At 37.5% G+C, this 24955-nt stretch overlaps 1 protein-coding gene across 1 annotated transcript in view; it reads left to right on the top strand.

Annotated features, from left to right (window-relative positions):
• Window positions 1-3972: 3972 nt before the first annotated feature.
• The window catches only part of LOC127648768 (kinesin-associated protein 3-like), a 55671-nt gene continuing 34688 nt past the window's right edge, over window positions 3973-24955 (top strand). The window contains exons 1-11 of the mRNA XM_052133523.1: window positions 3973-4127; window positions 4616-4747; window positions 14093-14244; window positions 14435-14493; window positions 14656-14797; window positions 15112-15211; window positions 18378-18502; window positions 20188-20286; window positions 20381-20559; window positions 22556-22718; window positions 24179-24279. Of these exons, the coding sequence (XP_051989483.1) occupies window positions 4096-4127; window positions 4616-4747; window positions 14093-14244; window positions 14435-14493; window positions 14656-14797; window positions 15112-15211; window positions 18378-18502; window positions 20188-20286; window positions 20381-20559; window positions 22556-22718; window positions 24179-24279 (1284 nt within the window). The 5' untranslated portion in view covers window positions 3973-4095. The remainder of the gene's footprint in view (window positions 4128-4615; window positions 4748-14092; window positions 14245-14434; window positions 14494-14655; window positions 14798-15111; window positions 15212-18377; window positions 18503-20187; window positions 20287-20380; window positions 20560-22555; window positions 22719-24178; window positions 24280-24955) is intronic.

Below are 24955 nucleotides of genomic sequence, written 5' to 3'. Positions count from 1 at the left end.
TGGCTTTTGGATTGGCTGCCAGAACAAACAAAATAGTTTATCCTATTTTTGTGATATTTTTTGTAACATACTCTTTATGTTTTAAAGAGTTCTGCAGGACAAACCAGACAGCTGAATGATCCTTCATTATGGCAACCATCACTAAAAACTGCCTACCAAACTACCAACACTTAAAGGGATAGTTTACAGAAAATGTAAATGGTCTCATCATTTGTCACCCTAATGCCATCCCAGATATGTGTGAATTTTTAGAAGAATATCTAAGCTCTGCAGATCCATACAGTGCATGTGAATGGTGGCCAGAACTTTGCATGTCCAAAAAGCATATAAAGGCAACATAAAAGTGATCAATAAGACTCCAGTGGTTATCTCCACATCTTCAGAAGCAATATGATATGTGTGGGTGAGAAACAGATAAATATTTCAGTACTTTTTTACTATAAGGGCGTTTTCCAAACAGCATTTTTGTGCCCTTGAAGGGCACTTCAGGAAGGGAACACAACTCGAAAGGTTGTTCCAATCAAAAGTAAGAGAGTAAATTTTTTCACAAAGGGCCCTTTTATAAGATTTTTAGTGAAGGGTACATTCAAACTGTAGTGCCACACTCTTTTCAGAGTGCCCACATCAAGAGCTTTGTCCTTTGTAGTGGGTAGAGCATAGGTGGATGATCCCTTTTGATTGGAATTCACCTTAAATTTCCACTTTCACTTTTTCTTCTTTTACTTTTGGCAATTCACATTCTTTGTGCATATCGCCACCTACTTGGCAGGGAGGAGAGTTTATAGTAAAAAGGGACTTAAATATTGATTTGGAGTCAGATGGATTGCTTTTATTTTGCATTTACATGTCCCGTATTTCTGTTGGCTGTTTAAAAGAGTTAGCAATGCCACATTTGAATAAATGAATAATTCTTTTGAGTTTGTTCTTTTCAGTGAATTGGCCAAACGGGCTTGCAAAACTGTCTGAATCGATTCGTGCTTCAGTATAATTAGTTCGGACCGCTCTCACACTGAATCATTTGGAGTGGTTTCTCACACAGTAAAACAGTAGGCCCTATCAGGATATTTACCAGAGATGGGACCAAGTCACACATGTGCAAGTCTCTAAGTCTCAAGTCTTAACCTTCAAGTCTCAAGTAAGTCCCAAGTATTTTTTTCTTGGGCAAGTCAAGTCAAGTCAAGTCAAGTCACAGGCTATGTCAAGTCAAGTCCAAGTCAAGTCACAGGCTATGTCAAGTCAAGTCCAAGTCAAGTCACAGGCTATGTCAAGTCAAGTCCAAGTCAAGTCACCTTATTATTGTAATTTTACCTGCAGAATCTGATCATAATAAAGTGAAAAGACAAGATATAAGTAACTGTCAGTAAATTACAATACTCATGTTCAGTAAAATACATCATGGAATCAAACTAAATTGTAACTTCATAAAATTATTTATTTTTCACTTCTGCCAACAGTGTTTGAAATGTTTTAAATTTTCAACATTGAGTCCATAAAACAAATAACAGCTTAACATCCAACAGACTCCTCTCTGAACACCTCCCTCTCTCTCTCTCAAACACAGTTACATACATTAAACTTTGTTACATTTCTCCTCTCTCTCTCTCACACACACTCTCTCTCTCACACACTCTCTCACACACACACTCTCTCTCACACACACTCTCTCTCTCACACTCTCTCTCTCTCACACACACTCTCTCTCTCACACACACACACTCTCTCTCTCACACACACTCTCTCTCTCACACACTCTCTCTCTCACACACACACACTCTCTCTCACACACACTCTCTCTCTCACACACACTCTCTCTCACACACACACTCTCTCTCACACACACTCTCTCTCTCACACACTCTCTCTCTCACACACTCTCTCTCACACACACACTCTCTCTCACGCACACACTCTCTCTCACGCACACACTCTCTCTCCCACACTCCCACACCCACACTCCCACACTCTCTCCCACACACTCTCTCTCCCACACTCACACTCACTCTCGCGCTCACACACACACACACTCACTCTCGCGCTCTCACACTCCCACACCCACACTCACTCACTCACTCACTCACTCACTCACTCACTCACTCACTCACACAGAGTATATCCATAAGCCTATTTTTGCAATGTCTGTGAGTGGGAAACGTTGAGGTACCAGCGCGCGTGAACGTCATGGCAACGTACAAAACAAAGTACCACGTGCGGGAAACACTTAACGTAAATGCGCGTAACTAAAGTAAATCAAGCAGACTAGTATGCAGCATAAGCCACGAAGTGTTGGCGAAATAAAAAATTAATGGACAGATTTTTTTTTTCCAGAAAACTTCTTGCACAAAATAAATTCAAGCACTTTCAAGGACCTGTATCTATGTATGTTTATTTTCAAGAACTTTCCAGGGCCTTGAATTTTATTTTTCAGATTCACAAACTTTCAAGGATTTCAAGGACCCGTGGGAACCCTGCTATTATTACATTAGCTAACTACCAACTAACCAGATAAAATTAACAAATTGACAAGCACTTACTGGGCAGAATGGCTCTTCAAATGGCGGATCGAAATTGGAGGTTGTCGTCTGGCTGTCCGCGATCTTAACGTTGCATGTCTTGCAAAGCGCTGTTCGTCTTTTGCCATCTTGATAATAATTTTTGAAGCCGAAGCTGATGACCCTCGGTAACGTTACCCCTCCGGCTGACATGTTGATGTGTTATCTGATCTAAGTGTGCGTGGTGTGCGTAAGGTACGAGAGGGCATGGCTGATGATAGCCTATAGTGTCGTGATCCAGTCATGACAAAACTATTCTCAGCCTGCGCTCCAGCTGGATCAACTTTTTTTTTTTAATAATTTATATATTTTATATTCAAACTGAAAACATGATGCGATTAACACTCAAGTCATTCAAGTCTTCGTGTCTCAAGTCAAGTCAAGTCAAGTCCCGAGTCTTTAACTTCCAAGTCCAAGTCAAGCCTCAAGTATTTTATTTTTTGTCAAGTCAAGTCACAAGTCATAAAAATAGCGACTCGAGTCGACTCGAGTCCAAGTCACCAAGTCACAAGTCCCCATGTCTGATATTTACAAATACAGCGCTGGATACAGTGTAAATTGACCCACTGTCAACTGAAACAAAAGGCAGTCCTTTTTGAGAGGTAACTTTGAGAAACTTCAGCTAGTGCTGTGGAATGTGAACAAGGGGCTGTTCAAACTGAAAGTGTTTTTGCGTGTTTTTCAATCGTTTTCCATGTAGGGCAGGCTAAATACATACATCAGTGCGAAACGCATTGCAATTGGCGCGTGCATTGTCGTTATTAAATTAAATTCTTCCGTCCAGCTGTTGTTAAATGTACATGTTCATTTATTTATTTTCGCCGGAGCACCACTTGAGTCTTCTCCTCCCATCTACCAGTGATGCTTGATTCAACTTTGCGCGTCTACTAACAGCACAAATATCAACAGCTCAACTGGGTTGTATGTTGCCAGGTTGAGGTCACAAATTCGTTGAAATGTGTATGATGTGTCGATGTGTAGGATGCGTTTCATACCAGATCTGGCAACTGGACAACCTTGGAATAATATATTGATGGGATTATTCATATAACGAGGTTTGGGCCATACAAATTACGGGAGTTTCCCGGGAGACATAACTAAAACGGGGTGTGAAATATACGGGAGATTCACGGTAAAAACGGGAGTGTTGGCAGGTATGAAGTTACCAGGCACGATCATATTAATTTAGCAAGAAAATTCAAATTGGATCATAATTTATTTTTTTCTAGTAAGACCTTTGATATTAGGGTAAAAATAATATTCTTGAAGATAATTATTTATTTATTTTTTAAATAAGAGCTTGCTAAATCAATGGATCATCAATCCAAACCCATCATCCTCCTGTCCTACAGATGGCGAACATGCTCAATCCAGTCTCCAGTGAAACCAAACCTCTTTCTCCCTGGATATCGGCTGAGAATAGCGGATTAGTACACTGCGGATAAGCGATGCTTTGATTGTCGGACAGTGAATCAGCGTCACGTATATCAATAGTCCAAAAGAGCAGCTAAACCCACTTCTGGTGCTTTCACATGAACGGAATAAAATGCAGTCGGACGACGCACAAATTTTGAAACGGTAAACATTACATTGAGATGAAATTTAGGGATGCTGCCATCACAATTATGACAGTTTATCCTTGTTGTGGTTATGCCTGTTTAAAAAAGAGGCACTGCTTTTATTTAGTTTGTAATCCACGTGTGCACCATTGCCGGCTTTATTTTCAACGAAGTTGATTGTTTATAATTTTGTAATTCTGTGTCAAATGTATCCGCTCCCATCGCAGATGGGCGTGGCTTACTGGCACCATCCCGTTACAGTGTTGACAGTTTTAGTTGTGGCGGTGTTTCAAAATCTTGTGAACGGCCTAAAATAGACATTTAGGTTATTTTTTTGGGAATCATAAGCAGATGCTGAGTCAGTCACTAAAAAATTATGTACGCCCTTATCTTGCGCCAAAATGTTGTCCAGGTTAAGCAACTGACAAGGTTTGGAATCACATTCTGTTTCAATTAGTGTATTACATTAAACTTACATATCCAGTCTTTATTTGTTCTGTCTTTCAGGAGAGTTAAGACTGTTAATATAGATGTGCACCCGACGGAGAAGGCTCTAGTGGTGCACTATGACTTGGAAGCGACCATTTTAGGAGAGAAAGGCGATGCGAGGCACGAGGAGAAGAAAAACTGCCAGAAAATGTAAGCAAAAAAATACATACAGTGCTGGGTACATTACTTAAGAAATGCCATCTCGTACTGATTACAATTTACATGACTAAAATTGCAATTAGTTAGGCCCTATGTAAATCTAATCAGATATTCTTTTTGACTGCTTTTGGATTACCTCTGAATTTACTCTTGTTTTTTATGTCATTTGAGTTGGATAATCTAAACACCATTTTTACATAATGTTACAGAATATGGGCAAGTAAATCCACTCTATCTCTCCCACGTGCAGCTGTCAGCAGCGCATTCAGTCAATCAATCAAGTTTATTTTTATATCACTCTTAAAAACAACAAATGTTGGCCAAAGTGCTGTACAAAACTGACCAACATGTCATACATACATCCATCCATACATCCATCCATACATCCATCCATACATCCATCCATCCATACATCCATCCATCCATACATCCATCCATACATCCATCCATCCATCCATCCATCCATCCATGCAGCGCTATCCTGTATAGGTCGGGGGCTGGAGCCTATCCCAGCTAACATTGGGCGAAAGGCGGGGGACACCCTGGACAGGTCGCCAGTCATGTCATACATGGTAAAACAAAATAAGAATAAAATAAAATAACACCATAAAATGATACTGCACAATATGTTACAATGACTCATAAGCAAGGGAGAGAATGGTGGGTCTTTAGATTGGACTTAAAAAGATCTAAGGTTGGACAAGACTTAATCAATAGCGGCAAAGCATTCCACAAGTGAGGGCCCATGTAAGAAAAGGAACGATCACCCATAGTTTTAAGACGAGTCCTTGGAACACACAACATTAGTCTCTGAGATGATCTTTGAGTCTGATATTGGTGAAGAAGTGTAGAAGTATAAAGTGGTGCCAGCCCATGGAGGCCCTTATATACCAACAATAAAACCTTAAAGTATGTATGAGACAAGTAAAAGTTCAAAGAAGCCAGGACCGGACCGTTGAGCGCTTGTTGAGTTTAGTGTAAGTGCCCGCAGTGAGGGAATGCTTTGTACCATAGTTAGTGAACTTGAGAATATGTTACAGACATTTTAACCTTTCTAAACCTTTTAATTCAACATGCAAATGGTATTATACTGCTTCTCTATTAGTGAGTGATGCAATAAATCTAACCATCCTGTTAATAATAAACAAAGCTTTTAACATTGCATGCGTGTGACGTTGGAGCGATCTATAGTTTTTGCGCCATTTCATATCTTAGCGCTCCATCATTAGCCATAGATTAAACATAACCTGTATTTAATATATCCTGGGTTGCATTTCCTTTTATGTTGCGTAGTTTTGTTCGTGGTTTTCCAGTACAAGGACATGCATCAAGTGACATTATTTTTGTTAAAGCACATAACTGTTAATCAGCACATAACTGTTAATCAGAAGGGCGCTGGTTCAATCCCCACAGCCACCACCATTGTGTCCTTGAGCAAGGCACTTAACTCCAGGTTGCTCCGGGGGGATTGCCCCTGTGCATTGGAAGTCGCTTTGGATTAAAGCGTCTGCCAAATGTAAATGTAGTAATAATAATAATATAATTAATATATTTATGAAAAATAAATACTAGCTGAAACACATCTTGAAACTTTAACTAAAACTGCCGCTGTTGATATAAAATGAGGTCTAATAGATTCTTGCTTTAAATTATTTCATATTAAACTATAACATTGTCAAAATATAACAGTTACATTTACTCATGTAAAATCCTGAAACAAGGTGAAGGTGATGGTGTGTAATTATTAATATTTTAACTATTTTGTTTAAGGGGCCACATCGGGCTGTAAGTAGTGCATGGGGGGGGGGGTGGGGCACATTGTATTACTTTTGCAATAAACGCACACAGACGGACACTCTGCTTCTCACGCTCTGCATCAGCTCGGTGTTGTGCTCACAGGCTAAATTACGTGACCATTCGGACCATTTATTCAAAATATACTGTCGTAGTGAGTAATACTGTTGCTCCCTATGTTATAGCTTACTTCCCTGCCCATCGGCTCATCTCACAAACCTGTCTGTTTGAAAAATCTCCTTACCTGCTAGAAGCCAAAAGTGCGGAGAGATGGATGTTATATCATGTCTGAGAGAAAACAAAATATAATGTAACTAAATGCTACAATGTATTAACAAAAACAATATCTGGATAAATAGCCTTGATGTTAAATAAAACATTATTTAATTACACAATAATAATTTTACATTAACCACTTTTAGTGTATGAATCACATCTCTGACTCATTTTCATGGTGAAATTTGTATTTTTGCATTGTTTTATTCAATTGACATGAAGTTCCTAAGTTTTTTTTTTTAAGGATAGTTCATCCAAAAATGAATTCTCTCATTTACTCACCCTTATGCTATCCCAGATATGTATGACTTTCTTCAGCATAAAATAATTCCATAAGATTCCAGTGGTTAAAGCCATGTTTTCAGAATCAAAATAATTGGTGTGGGTGAGAAACAGAACAATATTTACTGTAAGTTATTTTTTTACTCTAAATCCCCATTTTAACTGTCACTTCAAGATGTGAAAGTGAAACTAAACAGCACCATAGTTGACTTTCAGATATAAAAGTGAAGGTGAAAGTGGAGTGTAACAAAGTAAAAGGGAAAGGAGGCTTGACAATATAAATAATAGTTTAATAATAAACTTAAACATAAAGACCAATGCCTGTAGTTCTCTCTCTCTTGATCTGCCACCTCCGTTCACTTTATACTTTTCAGGCTTGATCAGCCTGATTAGGGGCTGGGTGTGCAGCATCATTGCTCCGCCCCGCCCTCCGCCCTGCCACATGGAGGTTTAGAGAGAAAAAACTAAAAAAAACGTACATTTTGTACTGTTTCTCCCCCATCCCTATTATATTGCTTTAAAGATATAGATTTAACAACTGGAGTCTTATGGATTTATTTAATACTTCCTTTATTTTATTTTTGGAGCTACAAAAGTGTCATCACTACAGGGCTGAGATATATTTCTAAAAATCTTAATTTGTGTTCAGCCGAAGAAAGAAAGTCATACACATCTCGGATGGCATGAGTGTGAGTAAAGGATGAGATAATTTAAATGTTTGGGTGAACTAACTCTTTAAGCTCCTCATTCCAAATCTGGAGAAATGCTGTCATCTCTATGTCGGTGTATTAGTTTTGTAGTATGTTTTTCCAGTAACAAAGCACATATAGAATGTACAGATCATGCAATTTTGTATTAAATTTTTTTTATTATTAAATCATACAATAAACAAAGAAAAGCAAAACATATATATACACAGAATCGACATTTAACCCCCATCATGGCATAACCAGCAGGTGGGTGTGTCTTTAAGACCAAGCCTTTACAATCAGTGTCAAATCTTGAATTTCATAAGGCGCACCTTTGCATCTCGAGATGCAGACTTGATGTTTTTTTAGAATCCTAGCCCACACTCCCTCCTCCAATACCAAGCTTAAATCTTTCTCACATAATCTCTTGAGAGAAGTTGAAGCTCCGTCCCCCAGACTCTGAATTAGCAGCGTCATGACCTTTTCCAAAAGTAGTAATCACCCCTCACAGAGTGTCTGCTGCTTTAGTAGGGTGTATGCTACACCCAAAAATAGTACAGAGCAGGTGGCGCAACTAAATACCTAAAGATCTGAGATCTGGGAATCCCAAAAGTTTTCAAAGGATCTCAACACTCCACTCTGACTTATTAATACATAATTTTGGGTTCAGCCATATGCTCAAGGCAACATTTAAATAAATGTCCAAATTAAACACTCTGGACACTTTTGTCTGTGCCGAGTGCAAATGCGAGATAACAGGATGTAACTAATCTTCTCTGGTTAGTTTGCTAGAAAGGCTTTGCAATGGCGAAATAGGGGCAAGAACTTCCTGTTCAATTCAAAACCAGGGAGGGACTATCTCAAGTGGAAGCGACCAATAAGCCAAATGTCTGAGAACGAATGCATAATAATAAAACAAATTGTTTGATAGGCCTAACCCACCTTTGTCAGTCGGCCTGTACAGTTTACTGAGATAAATCTAGGACGTTTACCATTCGAAATTAAGGACTTTGCTATTCTACCAAATTGCTTGAAATAAAAGTGGTGGACATCTATAGGGAGAGACTGTAGCAGGTAGTTGAATTTGGAGTACAATTCATTTTAATAACATTAACCTTCCCAATCATAGATAAATGTAATGAAGCCCACCTGCCCACATTGCTCGTGAACCTTTTTATTAAAGGGTCAAAATTAACTCTAAATAAATCATACAAATTAGCTGGGAATAAAATACCCAATTACTTAATGCCCTGTTTGGGCCACTGGAAGGCACCCAGCTAGAAAGGTGATACTGGGCAGTACGCTGTCACAGACAAATCTTCGGATTTAGACCAATTGACTCTGTATCCTGAGAACTTAGAAAAGGAATTAATAATTCTGTGCAGGCAAGGCATAGATCTAGTAGGGTTGGAGACGAATAATAAAATATCATCTGTGTAAAGCTTATATGCCACACCTTCCGCCATCACCCCTGGAAAATCATCCTCCTTTCTTATCGTCGCTGCTAATGTTTCCAGGTCAAGACAGAACAATAATGGAGAAAGAGGGCAACCCTGCTGGTTGCCACTATCCAGAGTAAAATAATCTGAAATAAGTCAATTTGTTTGTACCGCCGCTACTGTGTGTCTATAAAGTAACTTAATCCAACCAATAAAAGTATTCCTGAACCCGTACATTTCCAAAATCTTAAAAAGATAATCCCACTCTACCATAGCAAGCGCCTTTTCGGCCTCAAGTGAGATGGCAGGGACCAGAGTCTGATCATTCGCCACTGACCTTTCATCACGATATTGATGAAACGCCTAATGCTCTCAGAAGACCCGCAGCCCTGAATAAATATCACATGATCTGTATGTATAAGAATCATAACTTAATCGGTTAGCCAACATTTTTTACAATATTTTAACGTCTAGCTGTATCAGGGAAATTGGATGGTAACTCTTACACTCGCTTGGAGCTTTTATCCTTTTAAGAATCAGACTGATCCGGGCTTGCATCATGGTTTGCAGAAGCTTTCCATTTTTAATGATTCCTTATAAACTTCTTGCAATTGTAGAGCCAATTCTGTAGCATAAGATCTAAAAAAAACTCTGCGGCAAAGCCATCTGGCCCCGGAGCCTTGCCTCAAGGAAATGCCTTATTACCTCGCCAAGCTCCTCCAAGGTTATCTCAGAATGTTTTGCTCAGCCTTCAGTTTAGGGAGTTCTAATGGTTCCACAAAGTTTCTAATATCCTCATCAGTAGACGAAGACGTGGAACTGTAGAGAGCAAGATAAAATGATTTAAAAGCATTATTAATATCAATGGCTGAGATTTCACCACCAGCAGATTTCACTGAGGGAATGGTAGAAAAAGACTATTTCTGTTTTATATATCTAGCCAGACGTTTTCCTGCCTTTTCTTCCGACTCAAAGTATGACTGTCTTGCCCTGAATAGCCAAAACTACACATTCCACGACAAAATAGTGTTATATCTGTATTTCAATCGGATCAATTCTCTTAGTCCATCAGATTACATTTGGCACTTCAGCTCTGCCTTATCACTTTTAATATTCCCTTCCAACTACACAAGTCAATTGGCAGAATAAACACAAAGAACAAGTAAATTCATCCACATAACTGTCCTGAAGGTGTGTTCCTCCACAAAACAAATTCCAGCTACTAGGTGGAGTTGGATCAGTGGATCGCCGAGCCAGAACACTTGTGAGCTCATTCGATTTCCGGTTTATGGCCTGTTATGTCAAGCATACTCGGAAAGAGCCCATCCAGGAATTTCACCATATCCAGACCCTATTCTGCCTTTAGGAATTCCAACAATACATACGTTATTCCGCCGGCTATGGTTCTCCAAGTCCTCCAACTTCTCCCAGACACGCTCCAAATCCACCTTGGTTGCTAGCGGATTAGCAGCTAATTCCCTCTCCGATGACTCCAAATAATCAATCCGATTCTCAACAAAGCAAAACAAAAGAAGAAGAATGTGAAAGTGCTGGTGAAAGTGGAGATTTTTAGTAAAAGGACTTCAAAATGTATCTGTTTCTCATCCACACCTATAATATCACTTCTAAAAATATAGATTTAACCAAATCTATAATTGTTGAACAAACACAATGCTCTCAGTCAATCCAAAATGTTATTGAACCTCAAACCTGAATGTCTAGCAAAGAAAAAGTGAGTTTTGTCTTTCTCAGGGGAATAAGTGTGCACAACTATTAGTGTGCACAATTATTAGGTAACTAATTAAAATTAAAAAAAATTATTTCCCCCAACTCAATTGTTTATTTGAAATTTTTTGAGAAGGTGCAACAAATAAGTAACACAAACTTGCTATTAAATAAAAATTTTGGCCTTTCAAAAATATTCAATGACCAATATAGCCACCCTTCTTTTCAATAACTGCCATGATCCTTCCATCCATGTAGTTTGTCAGTTTCTTTATCTGTTCACGTTCAGCTTTCGCTGAAGCAGCAACCACGGCCTCCCAAATGTTGTTCAAAGTGGTGTATTGTCTTCCCTCACTGTAAATCATTTGAGAAGGGCCCACAAGTTCTCAATAGGATTTAATTCAGGTGAGGAAGGGGGCCAAGTCATTATTTGGGCATCTTTGAGGCCCTTGCTGGCTAGCCAAACAGTAGAGTACTTGGATGCATGTGATGGAACATTGTCCTGCATAAAGATCATGGCCTTCTTGAATGCTGAGGACTTCTTCCTGTACCACTGCTTGTAGAAATAAATTCCATAAACTGGCAGTAGGTTTGAGAGTTGAGTTTCAGTCCATCTTCAACTCGAAAAGGTCCAACTACCTCATCCTTAATGATAGCAGTCCATACCAGTACTCCTCCACCACCTTGCTGGTGCCTGACTCGAAGTGGTGCCCTGTGTCCATTAGTGATCCAGCCACGGGCCCATCCATTTGGTCCATCAAGAGTCACTCTCATTTCATCTATCCATAAAACCTTGAAAAATCTGTCTTCATGTATTTCTTTGCTCAATCTTGATGCTTCAACTTGTGAATATATTCAGTGGTTCAGCCTTCTTGACCTTGGCCATGTCCCTGAGCAGTTTTGCTATTTCAAGAGTGTTGCATCTGTCTGAAAGGCATTTTACAATATTTGACTTTTCAGTGTCAGGTATATCTCTTTTTTTGGCCCATTTTCCTGAGGAAATGAAGCTGCCTAATAAATATGCACACCTTGATATAAGGTGTTAGTCACTTTTGCCACACCCTCCCTCATTGTCCAAATACAGTGCGTCCGGAAAGTATTCACAGCGCTTCACTTTTTCCACATTTTGATATGTTACAGCTTATTCCAAAATGGATTAAATTCATTATTTTCCTCAAAATTCTACAAACAATACCCCATAATGACAACGTGAAAGAAGTTTGTTTGAAATCTTTGCGAATTTATTAAAAATTAAAAAACGAAAAAAATCACATGTACATAAGTATCCACAGCCTTTGCCATGATGCTCAAAATTGAGCTCAGGTGCATCCATTGTAGTCCACCTGTGGTAAATTCAGTTGATTGGACATGATTTGGAAAGGCACACACCTGTCTATATAAGGTCCCACAGTTAACAGTGCATGTCAGAGCACAAATTAAGCCATGAAGTCCAAGGAATTGTCTTTAGACATCCGAGACTGGATTGTATCGAAGCACAAATCTGGGGAAGGGTACAGAACAATTTCTTTGAAACCACCAGGACTCTTCCTAGAGCTGGCCACCTGGCCAAACTGATCGATCAGGGGAGAAGGGCCTTAGTCAGGGAGGTGACCAAGAACCTGATGGTTACTCTGACAGAGCTCCAGCATTTCTCTGTGGATAGAGGAGAACCTTCCAGAAGAATGACAATCTCTGCAGCACTCCACCAGTCAGGCCTGTATGTTAGAGTGGTCAGACGGAAGCCACTCCTCAGTAAAAGTGACATGACAGCCTGCTTGGTGTTTGCCAAATGGCACCTAAAGGACTCTCCGACCATGAGAAACAAAGATTGAACTCTTTGGCCTGAATGGCAAGCGTCATGTCTGGAGGAAACCAGGCACTGCTCCTCACCTGGCCAAGACCATCCCTACAGTGAAGCATGGTGGTGGCAGCATCATGTTGTGGGGATGTTTTTCAGCGGCAGGAACTGGGAGACTAGTCAGGATCGAGGGAAAGATGAATGTAGCAATATACAGAGACACCCTTGGGGCGCCGGCTCATCTTCCAACAGGACAACGACCCTAAGCACACAACCAAGATAACAAAGGAGTGGCTACGGGACAACTCTGTGAATGTCCTTGAGTGGCCCAGCCAGAGCCCAGACTTGAACCCGATTGAACATCTCTGGAGAGATCTGAAAATGGCTGTGCACCGACGCTCCCCATCCAACCTGATGGCGCTTGAGAGGTCCTGCAAAGAAGAATGGGAGAAACTGCCCCAAAATAAGTGTGCCAAGCTTGTAGCATCATACTCAAAAAGACTTCAGGCTGTAATTGGTGCCAAAGGTGCTTCAACAAAGTATTGAGCAAAGGCTGTGAATAGTTATGTACATATTATTTTTTACTTTATTTTATTCTTTTATAAATTTGCAAAGATTTCAAACAAACTTCTTTCATGTTGTCATTATAAGGTATTGTTTGTAGAATTTTGGAATAAGGCTGTAACAACAAAATGTGGAAAAAGTGAAGCGCCGTGAATACTTTCTGGATGCGCTGTACATACCACCTGAAAATGATCGAATCCAATAAGCATTCAAGTTTATATGGTTTGGAGTTGGAAAATGTGCATGGAAATAATAATATCAGAGTGCATAGGCAAAAATGTCAATGAGAAGGAAAGGATGAAAAAATATTTATTTATTCGGCATGTTATGAAATCGCCACTGGATTTAACCACTGGATTGTTGTGGATTAAATTTATGTTGCCTTTTTGTGCTTTTCAGAGCTACAAAGGTCTGCTCACCATTCACTTTTATTGTATGGACCTACAGAGCTGAAATATTTTTCTATATATCTTTGTTTTTGTTCGGCATAAGAAAGGAAGTCATATAATTCTGGGATGTTATGTGGGAGTAAATTTAAATGAGAGTAAATTATGAGAGAATTTTACTTGTGGAGAGAACTATCCCTTTAAACGAAATGACAGATTCTGAAAGTGCCTTCAATTTCTACTATAGTAATATATAAAGTTATAATTTTGTACGAGTAATTCATGTGGTGTTTGATGCTTTATAATCCAAGTCATATTTATCACATTTAATCCGACTTTGTTTTATATTTGTGTCTATTGTTTGTTTTTGTTTTGTTGTTTAGTATCCGACTGAGGAGTCTGAATCCTGGCACTGATATTCCGTCCCTTGCCAGGAAGGTGGTAGAAGAGTGCAAACTCATCCATCCATCAAAGCTGGCTGAGGTGGAGCATCTACTGCTGTATTTACAGAACCGAAAGAAGCCCAGCACTAAATGTAAATCGCTCTTTAAAACACAGCTCCCAGTATTAAACAGCAAAGAAAACAGTTTTAGGTGTGCCTGATTCTAGATGAACAACTTCCAATCTGAATGTTTTAGTAATATTTTTATTTATCAGTTTTATGGTATCTTTCGGTTATCATGGTGATTGATTTTTGTTTTTTGTTTCTTGTTGCTTCTGTTAAGTGGAGAAGGAGAAGAAACCTGTGAAACCCAGAGAACTCACACCATTTGAGGGAATGGAAGTATGCACATTCTTCTGCCCAGAAACAAATGTTTATGCACTACCACTAAATTCCCATACTTCAATTTGTCATTTCATAGTTTTGATGACTTTACTATTAGTCTGTAATAAGTCCAAACATTTTAACTGAAGTTGTGTTTCCATGATCCCTTGTCTTTTTCAGGTTGATGAGGATGCCAACATTAATAAAATAGATGATTATATAGAGCTCTTGTATGAGGGCATGCCTGAGAAGATCAGAGGTTCCACTCTCATTCTACACCTGGCCCGGAACCCTGACAACCTGGAGGAGCTCCTGCATAATGGTACTTGAGCAGCCTGAACATCTAAATGTCTTTGCATGTGTTTGTTCTCAATGTATGAAGCTTAACACATAAATATTTGAGTTGTCCTGTCAACAGTGTTGTTATTCTGCAACAAATATCTAACTTCAGTCATAGACATATCAAAAGTCCTAGTAAACTGCCACACAAAGTCAAAGTTTTTTTGTTTTTTTTGGCAATAGGCTAAATGTTTGAGTTTGTCATAGAAGTTGGTGGTCTGTGTTGGTTTAGTCTTTGTAAGTGATCATCATCAAGTTGTTTGTTTATGAGTATGTATATGTTTCATGTTATTTCAGAGACTGTAATTGGAGCTTTAGCCCGAGTGTTGAGAGAAGACTGGAAGCACAGTGTTGAGTTAGCGACCACTATTGTCTATGTTTTCTTCTGGTTCTCAAGGTACACAACTTTGTTTTTTCAGAAATTTTTCCTTTTGTGAAGAGTCATTTAAATTAATTTAATTTATTAATGACCCATTTGTGTCTATTAACTTTTTTTTATCTTGTGCAAGTGAACAATTGAATGTCCATATGGACTAATTTAATGTAAAGTCTGCCACCTGCTGTTCTTAATATTGGTCTAGAACAGTGGATCTCAAACTTATCAAATCAAAACATATAGTACCACCTAGTCACAATGGTGTTTTTTTTTTTTTTCAGCAGTAAGCAAATTGAAATCTCTTTGAGTATTAGGACTTTGAGTGATATCATCTTAAACCAATTAAGCTTGAAAGGGACCGTGAGAAAAACAAATTGTCAAAATATGAATAACTACAGTCTCAGTAAACACAAAATTGGTATCGTTTCAAAGCTTAGAATCAATGGATGTAGGCATTATGACCTAAACTGATCAAGTACTTTGAAATTTGAAGACAAATCAGAAGTGTTCCATTTTGATAGATATATAATGAACTGTGAATATTATTGCAATCAGTAAAAACATCAAACTGATCAAATAGCCATGTGTCATATGTTGTTGGAAAGCTCTCAAAGTGTAAAATACAACCAGTCTATTTGTTTTACTCCCAAAATATAGTGAGTAATAGCTAAGTATATGTATTTTTCATTAAGTTATAAGCAAAAAGCTGCATATAAGCAACACCAACATAATTGTCAAATAAACAGAACATAAAATATCACATACCAGTACTTAAGGGAGTTTATTATCTTTCAAACGAGCCAACACACATGGTAATCGGATGCATAGATCTTTAGATAATCCACAGAAAGCACAAAGTTGCATATGGCCACCAGGAGATGGCGCCAAGTAAATAGCACAAACTCTATGTAGACTCATTGACTCAAATGGGACTCGTTCCGTGAAATCTCATTACTAAAATCATGTCTCCATGCTATGCATACCTTTAGTCATTGTTGTGTTTGCATGTGTAATTAATTTTTCTAAACAATTATTATGTATTTTTTGTTTGGAGACATTTTTGGACACTATGATACATTTTATTTGTAGTGCTATAACTTTTGATTGCTTTGTCGTATCAACACAAAATAGTTCTCGAATGTAGTTGACATGATTGGGAACAAAAACGTTTTTCTGAACCACACTATTTACAATTTTTTGGTGTTTCTTAGGCTGCAAGAGTGTCTCATAATGTATCATCATGTTTTCTTTACAATGATACCAAACACTTGACCCTCGTTGTTTCATTTCTCGTGTTATAAGCCTTTAATTTTGGGTGTGCCACTAAAACAGGAAATCTTTAAAAACACCTTCAGAGCTTAAAGGGATAAATTGCACACTGTGGAGGGACCCAACCAGAAACCAAACAATAATAACATTTAGAAAGGATTACAATTGCAAACAGTAGTTGCACATGTTCAGATGCATATTGTGCAGTCCTAATCAAACAAAGTAATTCTAAAATATAATTTGGAATTTGATCTTTTTAAAAATTTAAAAATGTACTGTCTGTCTAGAGGCATTTGGAACTGCTCTGTCAGACTGGTTAAATATTTGCCATCAAAATGTGTCGGGCTCTCATTTTGTGAGTGCTATGAACTACAATATTGCGCTACAACTGTGCACTACATTCTCATTATGAATGTGCTGTCTTTGTTTATATTGCTGGTGCTTAAGGGAATGGATGCTGATGGTGCCAGTGAAACCCCTAAATTAAATTCCACTTGACCCAGCCCATTAGCGCTTTGCATGCACAGTTTTGCGAAACACACTTGCACCTAGATTTAGTGTATGCTTGCATGAAAATACCAAAACTTCATGGCCATGCCCATTGACACACATAGTATGAGTTATGGCATGGCACTGCCCTCTTAAAATAGGGCCCATCAAGTCAAAAGCAGACCACTCTTAAAGCTTGCCCTCATTAAATCTTCATGATGGTGGTGGTGGCGGCTTAGTGGACTAAAGCACTGAACTGGTAAGCAGAAGGTTGTCAGTTTGATCCTCACAGCCACCACTAATGTGTCCTTGAGCAAGGCACTTAACTCCAGGTTGCTCCGGGGGGATTGTCCTTGTTATAAGTGCACTGTAAGTCGCTTTGGATAAAAGCATCTGCCAAATGCGTAAATGTAAATGTATGTAAATGTAAATCGAGCATTTAGATGCTTACTTGGGGGGCAAACAGAGTAATAAAATATTTTTTAGCCTCAGTTTTTTGGCCATTTTTTGACTCTGTGTGGCTGTGCCAGTGTGCAACTTCAGGACAGTCAAAACCTTACCAATTCACATCCCACATTGCAGAAGAATGGAGGCTATTCATTAGTCTTAAGCCAACAAAGATATAAAACATTTGTATATAGATCAGAAATTAGAAATAAAACATGGAAGAAAAAGAATACCAATAAAATAAAATGTCTATATTTTTTTTAGTTTTGTACATTTTTAGTCATGTCGGTTAACAACTGGGGACACTCCTCACACCACTGATGTACTCCCCACAGTTTGAGAATCACTGACCTAGAAATGAAACACAAAATAATGTAAACACATTTATAGAAGTGCACACCATATTTTACTTAGGAGAACATTTAAACTACCATAATTTTACATTTTCATTCTAAGAATCATGCTGCATACCACACGTCACCTCATTGTGGTTCATAACTATTCGCCGTGACAAAATGTGTGTCACTGTGTGATAACTCAAAATATCGCTGGCCATGTATAGGATCAAGAGTCAAAACAAAATCATGAGATGTTCTCAAAAAGTTTTTTATGTCCACAGATCAGGTTACTACTTTTACTAACTATTTGAGCTATGTAAGTATGTATTCTGATTTGGCTCACATTGTCCAATGGCTGATACGGTAAGTACATGCCACAAGCAAGAACAACTTTGACGGCTGAAGGATATATTTGAAATGCAAGATGAGTTGTTTTGCCTGATCTTTCAGTTCTGTTTATGTATTAATCAGGAATAGAGTATGAAATTCATCTGACACATCTGTCTGGGTGTCTCTGCAGACCAGTCGATGTCTCACTCTCAGATTCTATCACATGCATTGGTATCTGGCTGACATATCCAGGAGAAGTCAGAGAAGGACAAACCCTCATAATTCGTAATTGCTGTAATGTATTCTTCTTGCAGTTTCTCTCAATTCCACACACTGATTACACACTATAAGATCGGCGCTCTGTGTATGAGCATCATAGAGCATGAGCTGAAGAAGTATGACCTATGGCAGGATGAGTTAGAGAAGAAGACCAAGGCTTATATCCTTCCACTGGTACAATCTCTTTATTAATCACAGTTTCACACAGCTTCAACCAGTTCTGATGAATTTGTTGCCAGAATTTCTTTATTTTCTTTGATTTTTGTGTCCATACAGTGATCCCAAATTAAAAAAAGCCACATTAAAAATAAATTAAAATCGAAGATTTCGAGAATACATTTGTAAAATTTGAAGAATAAATTCAAAATTATGAGAATAAAGTCAAAGCATGAAATTAAAGATGTAATATGTTGAGAATAAAGTAAAAATAACGAGCATAAAGTTGTACTTATATCATACTTACATATTCATTAGCTTTATCAATGGAAAGAATCCTTCACATTCATTTCTTGCATTTATGAAGCTTCTGGCTCGGTGTTCGATCGTAGTGTTAATGATGCTCTGTTTTTCATAATTTTGTGGGATTTTTCTAGAAATATTTCTGCTTTATTTACCTAATGTAAGATTTTATTATCGGAATATTACGACTTAAATCTCATAATGCTAATACTTTATTCTCATAATTTTGACTTTATTCTCAAAATATCTCCACATTAATCTCATATTGGTTTGACTTCTTGTAATTTTGACTATTCTCAAAATATAACAACTTTAATCTCAATGATATGACTTTTATTCTTGTAATTTTGACTATTCTCAAAATATTACAACTTTAATCTCATAATGATATGACTTTTATTCTTGTAATTTTGACTATTCTCAAAATATTACAACTTTAATCTCATATTGGTTTGACTTCTTGTAATTTTGACTTTATTCTCAAATTATTACAACTTTAATCTCATAGTGATATGACTTTTATTCTTGTAATTTTGACTTTATTCTCAAAATATTACGACTTCAATTTCAAGATGAAACAAACGTATTCTTGTAATTTTAATTCTTAAAATATTACAAATTTAATATAGCAATGCTTCGTGTTTATTCTTGGAATTTTGATTGTATTCGCAAAATATTCTGACTTCAATTTCATAATGATACTACTTTATTCTCACCATTTTGACTTTTTTTCTTAAAATATGATAACTTTAATTTCATAATGCTATGACTCTATTCTCATAATTTTTACTTTATTCTCAAAATCAAATTTTTTTTTTTTTTTTTATAACATGGCACTAAAATGCTGTTGTATTATTTAGACACTTAAGCTAAACTTTAAACTGTATTTCCTTTTTTTAATGTCTGTGCATTATATACTAAAAAATCAAACCAAGTGGCATTTATTGTTAGAAAGATGGCACAAGCACACTTCAAGCAAAACGTTTTTTTTTTAAAGGTTTTAAATAATAAAACATGATATGCTGTTCAACTTTCTGGCTGTGAACAGTTAATTCAACATTTCCATAGTTTGATGAGTTACAACTGTGGTTACTCTGCTAGGACACCTGTGTGAACTTGAGGGGAACTGACTTCATACATCCACTTAAAATGATTATGAGACTTTAAATCAATGACCTTGGCTCAGAAAAGTGAAATTTGCTCTGAGAAAAGGTCTATAATTATTTGTTTGCGTACTCCACTTGATTTTCTATTTTGTTGTCTAATGCAATTAAATACATTTTAAATGTGGCTTCAGTGTTCAAAAGTGTTCAAGTTATATTTTGGACCACTGTATATAACTGTCTTCTCACAAAGCATTAATAGGATGTTCCTTAACATATCTACGTGAAGAAGACCCTGACAACCAGAACTTACGAAAGGAGCATGAGAAAACCCTTAAGAAATATCAAAGCCTTCTTGTCAAACAGGAGCAGCTGCTGCGAGGTATGAACAGTGATTTAAACTTTTTATTTGCCACAGTTCAGTAGGAATCCATGAGGCTGTATTTATGTGTTTCTGTCCCTCCTCACGGTTGTAGTTGCATTTTACCTGCTGCTCAACTTGTCTGAGGACACCCGCACAGAGCTCAAGATGAGGAACAAAAACATTGTCTACCTGCTGGTGAATACTCTGGAAAGAGAAAATGAAGAACTGTTGGTGCTGGTGGTCTCGTTTCTCAAAAAGCTCAGCATCTTCTTGGAGAACAAGAATGAAATGGTAAGAAGTCTTCCTTGTGTCCAACACGTCTGAAGTGCTACAATACACTTTTATCAGTCATGGGGTCATTATAGAAATGTATTATATTTTTGCTACTAGTAACTTTGAATGTTTCTGTTAGTAGCTTTTCTGCATTTACAGTAGCTCTTAGTGCTATATTAATAAACCATCTCTTTTAAAGGTGATGTGCGTATCTTTTAATTTTAAAATACTTTCTTCTATGTCATCTTAATTTGCAGTTTGGTTACTATTGGAACAATAGCTACAGCATTGGAACGTTTGGTTGTCCAATGAATGACAGGGGTGTGTTTATTGGTCGATTATATCAGGAAAGTTCCATCATTGGTGTGCAGAGACTCTCGCCTGTCATTAAACTGCACCACTGTCAGTCCACATGGACTTACTTTACCCTGGCTATGAATGTGCATTTATCAAGGGTCTAAATTAGGAGCAGTTGTTTTTATTCCTGTGTCCCCTTACCAAATCCATGTTTTAGATAAAAGAAATGGGCTTTTGGCTTTGGAAATCTTTCAACAAGTTAATACATAAAAACACATGTCGAACATAGCATCTGGCCTTAGCAGGGCATCTGAGAAATGGAAGAGAATTAGGTTTGTTTCTTTTTCACAGGAAAGAGAAATCAAAGAAATATTTTTTGTTGAATACTTCGAGGTGCACTCTGTTTTTCTAATTAAAAAAATAAAAGTTTTACATCAAAAGGAATGAATAGTACTTTAGAAATATATTCTTGAAGTCTTGCACACTTACACATATCACTAACAAAAGCTGTTCTATTTTAGAAAGAGCTTGTCTAAGTTATAATGTTGAGATCACATGACCAGCTGAATTGTCATTATTTGATCTCACTTAATCGTGGCTGATTGCGAATGGTGTATTTCTACAATGGTATCAGGAACCAAAAATATACACTGTGTCCGAAATTGCATACCATCACAGCATAGTATGTACTGCATTTGATGGACGCATTTCTCGGCCGGTAAAACAGGACGTTCTAGGTATGCATGGGGGTGTACAAATAGATTCTCGACATACTTCATCCGGACGGGATGTGGGTATTGAACCGTGACCCAAATATATGATGTATTAACAACAAAAGTAATCTACTCTGGTTTTGTTGAGTACCATTTAAAGGAATAGTTCACCCCAAAATAAAATTTCTCTCATAATTAACTCACCCTCATGCCATCCCAGAAATGTTCGACTTTCTTTCTTCTGCTGAAATCAAACAGAGATTTTTAGAAGAATATCTCCACTCCGGAGGTCCATACAATGCAAGTTAATGGTGACCAAAAGCATTTAAAGGCAGCATAAAAGTAATCCATATGACTCCAGTGGTTAAATCCATACACAGAAGTGGTATGATAGTGTGAATGAGAAACAGATCGATATTTAAGCCTCTTTCCACTTTCACATTCTTCTTTTGCTTTTGGCAATTCGCATTCTTCATGCATATTGCCATCTACTGGGCAGGGAGTGTTTTAAAGCCTTAAAAGGGAATCATATATGCCTATTTTATCATTTTTTAATTTATAAATTTGAAGTTAAATATATATTCTTAAGGTTATAAAACACGCATACTCTTTAAGAAATAAGACAATTTGTTTTACAGTTAATCATGAGAGCGACAATTAATAGTCGTAATCACAATTATTTGTTTGACAATCTGCTCTAGTCATCCAGGTATTTCTTGCTTACTATTTTTAATATTGAGGATTTGGACATGCTACTCCATTTGGCATGCTGTTTTTGGCATAATATGTAATAGGAAAGTGAGGATATGAGGACACAGCGTGAGGTTTTTTTGCATGATGCTGCATCTATGCCACTAGCTGTCAGTATAATTCCAAGACAGCTGCCATATCAGCCAGTGCAACAGCAATTTACCAGTACACCTATAGAAAAATAGAAAATTATTTCTTGCGACACTCAACATTTTAATTGTATTCAATTTATTTCACATGTGCTTTTGTTATAGGCTGAGCTGGACACTGTGGAGAAGCTTGCTCATCTAGTTCCATGTGAACATGAAGATCTGCTGAACGTCACTCTGCGACTCCTCCATAACCTCTCCTTCGACACAGGCCTGCGTACCAAAATGGTGCACGTGGGTCTGCTCCCCAAACTCACTGCTCTGCTGGGTAACACTTTTACCTTCATAATACCACTGCTTATATGACAGCTCTAGAGATCGGACCATCATTCTACTTTAATTGAATTACACTGTAGTTTGGAGAACCTAGTAATCCACACCCAGATTTGTAACATTCTTAAAGTGATAGATTAAGAATAAATGTGGCCATATAATTTTTCACTTTTCCATTTTAAATGAATTTCTTGTTGGTCAAACAAAAATGAAAGCAACCTTGATGAGCCTCTTTTTTTAAAGAGAAACTACTATTTAAGGTTGCATACAAGGGGTTGAAATCCCTATGGTTGGATATACAAAAAATATAGACAAAAAAGCAATCTGTAATGAATATACAGTATAAGAAGTTCAGGCAGATATCTGACTGCCTAGTTTCCTGAATCAAGTAAAGCCAAACACATTTACTCAATGATTTTGAGTTAAGCTACGCATGTCATAGGAGAATAATTCTTCTTCATTCCTTTTTTCATTTTTAGTTGTTCAAAATAACAACTAAATAGCTCTTTGTACATCTTTGTCAGGCATCGACCACAAAAATTCTTGGTAATTTGAGAAATACTGCATTGCTTTTTTCTAACAAATCAAATTAATACATTCGAATTTTGCTATCTGAATTATTCTCCATGATTACGTACAGTATGTGCACATAATTGCTGTATATTTCAATGTGTCCGTTGTTTACGCTACAGTAGTGCAAGGTGAGTTTAAGAGGATTGCGGCATAAAGTCTGTCCATTTCCGCTTACACTCACTTAGGTTAGGCTGTAATGCAGGTCAACTGTGTCTGCAGCCACTAACGAGGAGCACATGTCCAGGCCATGGGGGGCAATGCTGAGGGCCACCTGGGACGGTCCTTGCTTATTAATGCCACTAAACTATATGCCTCCTGAATCACCAAACAAACAAGCTCTTCCTAGCAAAACTCTTAACACATTTTTTTACCTAGTCAACTTTCACTCCTTCTTTTCTTGTTTTATCCTGATAACCCAGTGGTCACATCTGGTTCTAATAGCCAATGTGATAATGTGTTCTAGGGTGTCTCAAGTACCGGCTGCCATGGTCGGACTTCTAATGAATGATTATGCAACTGATCTATCTGAGTGTTTCCTATCTCAAGGGGGAGTAACACCATTACGAAAGAAGAGGAGGAGGAGGAGGCGGCAAAGTTATTAATGAGAGTGTTTATGTGACTCATTTGGGAAAAAACTTGAGTGTGTGTGGGGTTTTTTTTTGTGTATCTGTAGACTCTTTCCCCTTTAAAATGTGTTTGGATTGTAATCACATACCCCAGATGCTCTTATCTGTAATTTCAGTGATAGATGACTCGCTCTCAACATGAGCCAGAATAAATATATTATCTAACTGACCACGACTGATCAATTTAGATAATGTTTTAAAGGTTTACACACATTGTGAATGTCTCAGAAAGTTTTTTTTCTCTTCTTTTCTGTAGGTAATGACACACACAAGCATGTAGCGATGCGCATCCTCTACCACATCAGCGTGGATGACAAGTCAAAATCCATGTTTGCATACACTGATTGCATCCCTCAGGTCAGTGACTTTTTCACTCATTCTTGATTACTGAAATGCAAGACATGTAAAGATAAAAACCAGTGATTGCCTGTATGTTTGGCCGGATACCCACAAAAGGGGCTAAAACCTTTGCCTGCCAGGCAAAAATGTTCTGCTGTGAGTATAGAATATTCTTTGAAAACGTTCACACAGAATATAGACTGTGGCTGTGGTCAGAATTGAGTACTAGTGTACTGCTCCGTATGTGAAACATTATTAATACAGACTGTATTATGCTGTGAGAAACATTTCAAACTATAGTAGCTCGTGATTCATTGTTGTCACATGACCTTATTATGTTTCATGTATAATTCAACAAGTGGCATTTAGTTTACCTCAACTAAATACCATTTTTTTTATTTATTGTTTGGCATTTTTAATACAATTTTGTGTGAATACAACTAACTTTTGGCAGTCTAAACAAATAATGAGTAAAAAAGGAGATGTTAAAATCTGTGGCTGATATTACTTATGGTTTGTTCATCACATTGGAAATGGAAGGTCAAGTTGAGCACATTGCATTATGAGATACAGAGGTATTCCTGGTATTCTGTGCCAATAAATCCTCTGCATACTCCAGAGTAGTATGCTATTCTGAATATAGTTATTGTTTCGTCTGTAGCATAAATGAGTAATATAGAGTATGCACTTAACA

Source organism: Xyrauchen texanus, chromosome 9, assembly GCF_025860055.1.
Source record: "Xyrauchen texanus isolate HMW12.3.18 chromosome 9, RBS_HiC_50CHRs, whole genome shotgun sequence".
Taxonomy (NCBI): domain Eukaryota; kingdom Metazoa; phylum Chordata; class Actinopteri; order Cypriniformes; family Catostomidae; genus Xyrauchen; species Xyrauchen texanus.
This window is presented reverse-complemented; position numbering and strand designations above follow the sequence as displayed.